The 6,979-nt window shown below is 31.9% G+C and overlaps 1 protein-coding gene across 1 annotated transcript; it reads right to left on the bottom strand.

The window, feature by feature from the left end:
* Positions 1-1,204: 1,204 nt before the first annotated feature.
* On the bottom strand, positions 1,205-1,541 carry LOC133332329 (tetratricopeptide repeat protein 36 homolog; the record flags this gene model as incomplete). Its single annotated transcript, XM_061540729.1, has 1 exon — positions 1,205-1,541. A coding segment is annotated over exon 1 (337 nt), but the record flags the coding sequence as incomplete, so codon positions are not given.
* Positions 1,542-6,979: the final 5,438 nt, after the last annotated feature.

Here is a 6,979-nt window from a genome sequence, read left to right on the forward strand (position 1 = left end):
TCAAACCCGAAAATACCGAATAATGGGATGCACCATTATATGGGTCTATACCTAAATGAGGATCAATATATCCTATGATGATCACGATTGTTGACGCTATAATACGTAAAAATTTCATATGAATATACGTAAAAATTTCTCTACACGCTCTAATAAAAAGTGAGAGAGTAAATTGAAAACTTAAAACGTATTTTCTGCAAAATCGTTTTTTTAGTTATGCCCTTGGTTGCAGCAAATGAGCGATATAATTTTTCCTTCTCAAAGAATTGCACTGTTATGCCTTCCTTCTTTATCTGATTCGTTGTTATCTTCGGCTTTAACAACGTCGAACATGACAATTTGAAATAAACAAAATTTTAAATGAGTATGATTTACATAATAAATAATTTGTTGTTTGTGTGTTTTTTTTTTTCAAACAAAATACTGCTCTACTTTGCTATGACAGACAGTCTCTTTGAAATTGCCTTTTTGTCAAAATTCCAGTGCATTTCAGAGAATATAAAAATCATTTTACTCAAAAGTTAACATTATGTTATGTCACCATATCGTGACATAACATAATGTTATACCACACCGACATCTATATTTCATTCGTGTCCTATCTTTTTTATGTCTTTGGTTGAATCGGTAAGCGTATAACAGTTTATGACACTTTCACAATTATAGCACCGTTAACTGTTATACTGTTATAAAACTGTTATACTATTAATTTTCATCAAAATTTTTTCCAAAATTAATGATTTTTGATTATTTTTTTGATTTTGTTGATTGATTTCCGCGAAAATTGGATGGAAAAACAAAAAAACAATGTTTTTTGTTCACGGATAAAAAAATTTTCCGCGAAAAATTTTATTATCCGTAATTATAGTCAAGACACCAACCTTATTATCCTTACACTGTATTTTTGTTATAATTCCACCCTCTAACAGGTTTATATCTTTGCTAAGAGCAATAAACAACATTATACATTTAGTACTAAATGAGCAAAACATACTTCACCACATGGCTTATTCACCCGTCGATGGCCACGCATTGGTGACTTTGTTTTAATTCAACACTCATGGTTTATAATTACGCTACAAGACTTTTCAATTAACCACAATTTCCCTTTTAGTACTAATCAAATCCATCAACCACATGAGGGAAATTGAAATAAAATTCCCTTTCCACCAGCCAATAACAATTATCTACCACAAAAACTCACCATCATCTTTGCCAGCTAAACGCAACGCTTGCGCTCTGTTGTTATAAATCGATGCACGTTTGGGGGTTAATTCTAAGGCTTCTTTAAATTTCTCGAATGCCACCGCATCCGAATGATTTTCTTCTGCCAATTTCACGGCTTCAATTTCCAAGAGTTTAGATTTTTCTACCACCTCTTTGGATTCCGCATAATCATCTTCGTCCACCAATATTTCACTGGAATCGGCATTGATCAATTGTGGTGCCAATGTTGATGTTAATTCCAGTGGATTGAATATCGATTCCAAGACTTGTTGGTCATGGGCACTGAGACAGGATTTTGTTAAAGGTTGGGGCATTTTTGTATTTATATATTTGAAATTAATTCTTTATTTTTTATATGTTTTTGATTATTTTTTTAATTTTAGTGAATTTTACTTTTTTTCAATATTTTTTATTTCCGTCTTATCACCTGCCCGTTTCAAAATAAACTAATGTGGAATCTGAACTGAAAAACATTTCCAAGCCTGCTTACTGGCCGTTGAGCGGCAGTTGTCTTAAATTAGATCGTGTCTTTGTTGTTGTTTTGTTTGTTTATTGTCGGCTACTAAATGCAAATGAACACGAAAAACTGGTCGAAAGAAATGAATATTTAAATCAAAATTCTTAATTCATCGATAGTAAAATTGTAGCATTTTATTACACAGTGTTTGGAACATGATTGGTTTGTGACTTAAAAAACGACGAATAAAAATATAGCGAAAATGAACTAGCCAATATATTTTTATTAACCATTCATATATTTATTATTATTATTTATTTTTTTTTTTTGAAATATTTTAGATTAGATTAGATTAGATTAGATTAGATTAAAAAACTAATTTCTGAGATTATGCTTTTCACAGCTAGGCCAAAAAGACTTAAGGGGACCCCCCATTCACGGGATCAAAAATATTTTTGATTTAATTCGAATCTACACTAATTCGAGAATGTACCTACAACATTTCAAGTGAAAATCTCAAGAACTCTTGAAGATATAGCCGATTTATTGTGCCAGCATCAAGTGACGGCTAAAGGGCTTCTCAAACTTTAAACGCGGTTTTCTCCTTTGGCGGGCACGATAGCTCAAAAACTAATAACCCAATCGATTCCAAATTTTTACACGTTTCTCTGTAAGTGTACTGTTATGGTATGAACTAGTATAAAGCCAATCGGTGAAGATCTTCATTATTTTTTAACTTGGTTTTTGGTAAAAAATCGGCGATTTCCCAAAAAAAATTTTTTCGAAGGTCAGACCTGTACTCTTTCTAACACCGTTGGAATTTTCGGATTCCGATGTTCCAGTGAGGAGTTATCATGCCCGCCATCAAAAATAAGGACTTTTCTTTAATTACAAAAAACAACAACAAAACTATTACACAATTTTTTTTTTGTTTTTGCAAAATAGTCAGGCTTTTTTTGTAAATTATTTTTCTTGCCTTATAAATGTTCAAATATATATGTTCAAAGTTACAAATCTTAACAAGCATTGGTATTCATTTACCAGCCCATTAAAAATCTTAAAAATAAAAAATTGAGAAGGGGGGGGGGTTTCCCTTAAGTGAACAATGCTACTTCATAGAAATATATCCCAAACAAATTAAGCCCGACCAAGACCTTAGTCGAAAATGTTTCTGACGATCCTAATGAAAATCCCGATCCAGGAATTGAAGCCTTGAAGATAACTGGGCCTCAAAATAAATATTTTTGAGTATTATAAAATTATAGCAACTTCAGCTGCTAAAAATGGCAAAATAGACCGTGTGGGTCTTCGAATTCCAACAAAATTCCAAGACAGTTGTAGATGACTTTTTTATTTTCGCACATCACAAATAAATGTGTGGTCAACGATTTTGATTTTCAAAATATGGTCTCGGACGCATTCTAAATATTAGTCTAGGAATACATATATATATATATATATATATATATATATATATTTACAGCCCTCGTATTAAAAAAAAAAAAAAACAATATTTATACCCTTCACCAAAGTTTATATTAAATTTGTCATTCCGTTTGCAACACCTCGAATGATTTAAATGATTCGAGGTCCCATAAAGGATATATTAGGTTGGAGAAATAGAAATCCATTAGGCCGGTTGTCGAAAATGTCGATAAAATCAGAGAAATGATCGAAGTTGACCGGCATGTTAGCAGTCGTTACATCGCCCAGAAGCTAAAAATCGACCATAAAACTGTTTTAAACCATATACACAAAGCTGGATTCAAAATGAAGCTCGATGTTTGGGTGCCTCACCAATTAACAGAAAAAATAAAATGGATCGAATGGATCGTGAAGCATCTTAAACGGTGACAAACCAGCACTAACGGCCAAGAAGGTTCTGCTATGCATTTGGTGGGACTGGAAGGGGATTATTTTTTATAAGGGGATTTATTTTTTATATTAATATTATATTTATATAGGAGGTACATGTAAATCCAAACCGATTTTCAGGAAACTTACCGTGCACTATTCTAGACTTAATTATGAACGTTATGCCAAATTTTGTGCAAATCGAAAGATATATAGGGACTTTGGTACACCAATTACCTTAAATCGGACGAATATATATATATATGGGAGCTATATCTAAATCTGAACCGATTTCAGGAAACTTGACACACACCATTCTATACCTAATTCATTACGCTGTGCCAAATTTGGTGCAAATCGAGAGACTTTGGTACACCATTTACCTTAAATTGGACGAAAATATATATGAGAGCTATATCCAAATTTTGAGCAAATGATTGCCTGTTTGGCCAATTTGTAATTAATGGGGGACTATGATTTTTTTTATTTTCGAACAACACAAATAAATGTGTGGTCAACGATGTTGGTTTTTAAATATACAGCCCTCGTATTCAAAGAAAATTTCAATATTTATACCCTTTACCAAAGTTCATATTAAATTTGTTATTCCGTTCGCAACACCTTGAATGATTCAAATGATTCGAGGTCCCATAAATTATATATTAGGTTGAGGAAAATGAAAATGTCGATAAAATTGGAGAAATGATAGAAGTTGACCGGCATGTTAGCAGTAAAAAAACATAAAACTGTTTTAAACCATTTACACAAAGCTGGATTCAAAATGAAGCTCGATGTTTGGGTGCCTCACCAATTAACAGAAAAAATAGGATGGTCGAATGAGATAGACATATTTCTTAAACGGATGGTGGCTGGAGATGAGAAATATATCACATACGAAAACTCTGTGCGAAAACGATCGTGGTCAAAGAGCGGTGAGGTACCTCAAACGGTGGCCAAACCAGGACTAACGGCCAGGAAGGTTCTGCTATGCACTTGGTAGGACTGGAAGGGGATTATTCATTATGAGTTGATTCCATATGGCCAAAATCTGATCACTACTGTCAACAACTGGACGAAGACAGCAGTTGACCTGAAACGACCAGAATTGGCCAACGGGAGAGGTGTCGTGTTCCACCAGGACAATGACACCAGGACATCTACAGTGACTCGCCAGAAACTTCGGGAGCTTGGTTGGGAAGTTTTAATCCATCCGCCATACAGTCCGGACTTGGCACCAAGCGATTATCATTGTTTTCTTGCATTGCCAACTTTCTTTAATGATAAAAAATTTGTATTTAGGGAGGATTGTTAAAATCGACTACTAGAGCTATGTGCAAATAGCTATGTGCAATAGAGAGAGCCATTATGAAGTTACCTTTAAAATGACAACAAATCTTACAACAAAACGGTGCATATTCGGACCAAATCGGATATTCCGAAGCATGTTAAATAAAGACCAATAGTTCATATACAAATAATGGCCCTCAAGAGGATGCTTATAGAACAATATCCTATTCATGCATAGCCATATCGAGAAGTGGGATCGAAAATCTCACGAATTTTATCTATAAAATATTGAAACATGCGATCCTAAATGTTTCTGTGGCACATAGCTCAGTGTTGTTGGAAGTGAACGTTGTTCAGATCAATACCATCCAAATCCGACTATAGAAATCAGTAATAATAGCGGGTCCAAATGTAAATATTTTGCCTGGATTCCAACAATATTTTATTCGTGATTTTAGTTTTCTGAAGCTATCCAACATTTGTTCGTGGACATTTTAGTGTTGATACCAATCGGACGGAGCCGACTATATGATATCCTTCCTGAACAACACAGATATTTGAACTACGAGTAATAAAATTCTAAAATGTATGAAAAATTTCATGTCAATCGAACAGGCTTTGGTTTGTTTAGTGTACAATTTATATGAATTCGAGTAAAATTGTGTAAGGGGATCATTTGCTATGCTGCAGCACAGTGCGCTCTCCAAAATGTATCTCCATCGGAAAAACACTTATTATTTGATAAACAATTTACATGAACTCAGACTAAAATATAGAGAGTTTATACCTATATCTGAATATATTTTACAAAATCCAATACATTCTATTTGGTACGTCCAATCAGACAAACTTTAGATTTTTGGTACATCATTTAGATAAAATTGGATGAAAATATATTTGCTATATGAACCGATTTCAATCCAATACGCTATGTAAACTTTACGGTCTTCATAGTAGTAATTTCAGTACGCTGTACAGAATGTTTATCCAATCGAATACATATTGGGAGTTTAGTGCACCATTCACATAAAATCGGAAGAAACTATATATGAGAGCCATATCTAAATCTGAACCGTTTTCAATAAAACTTCACATACGTCAATCTGGACCTGATTAAGTACGATGTGTCAAATTTCGGATCATAAATGCGACCTGTACTTTGTTTACAGACAGACAGACAGATAGAGGGACATGCATAAATCGACTCATAAAGTGATTCTATACATATTCTCAAAAGGAACCATGTGCCTATCCCATTTATTTTTGTCGGCTACAAACATATACATTATATTCATTATTAAAATATACACTTAAGTCCATCGTAAAAAACATTCTTGAAAAAAACTCGCTTTATTGAGTTCTTTGAAAAATATTTTTTTAATTGGGAATTTGAAAACATATATTTCTTTAATCCACGCCTTATTGAGTTCTTTAAAAAAGTCCTTTACACGCTTTATTGAGGGCTTAGTCCTTCTTTGTTGAATCCTTGAAAAATATGATTTAACAAAATTCAAGTCTGTTGAATTTCTAAGAAAAATTCTTTAATATTCTGCTCTTTTTAAGCCTCGATAAAATAAAAAATCAAGGATATGTTTATCCTTGATTTTTTAAATATCCTGAATTCTTGAGAAAGAATACTTAAAATTACGTCAATTTTGTTCAGATTCCAGTACTTACCACCACAAAATAAAAATGAAAAAATCCAAAAAATTTTATTTTTTAAAAACAATTTTTATTAGTGTTTTTTTCTTTTCTTTGTTTTGTTTTTTGTCCTTGTTGTTATTATTTATATTTTCTCATTTCATTATAATATCATTCTTTATGTTTTCTTTTATATTTTAAATAATTATATAATTAATAATAATATACGTTTTGTTGTTGTTTGTTGGGTTTTATTTGCTTGTTGTTGTTTTTTGGTTTTGTTAATGTATATGTAAATATTAAGGACAATATTACTTTAGCCGTTAAATAAACATTACTTATTTTGTTATAATTAATTAAATAATTAATAATAATCATAATAATTTGTTTGTTTATAATAAATCAGCGTTTGTTTCTCTTTTTTATTAAATATATATATTTTATAATTTATATTTAAATATATATATACTTGCTATACTAATGCTTTGTTTTATATATAATAGTTTATAATAA

Source organism: Musca vetustissima, unplaced genomic scaffold, assembly GCF_032173495.1.
Source record: "Musca vetustissima isolate MV318-11 ecotype Yass unplaced genomic scaffold, APGP_CSIRO_Mvet_v1 utg25894, whole genome shotgun sequence".
Taxonomy (NCBI): domain Eukaryota; kingdom Metazoa; phylum Arthropoda; class Insecta; order Diptera; family Muscidae; genus Musca; species Musca vetustissima.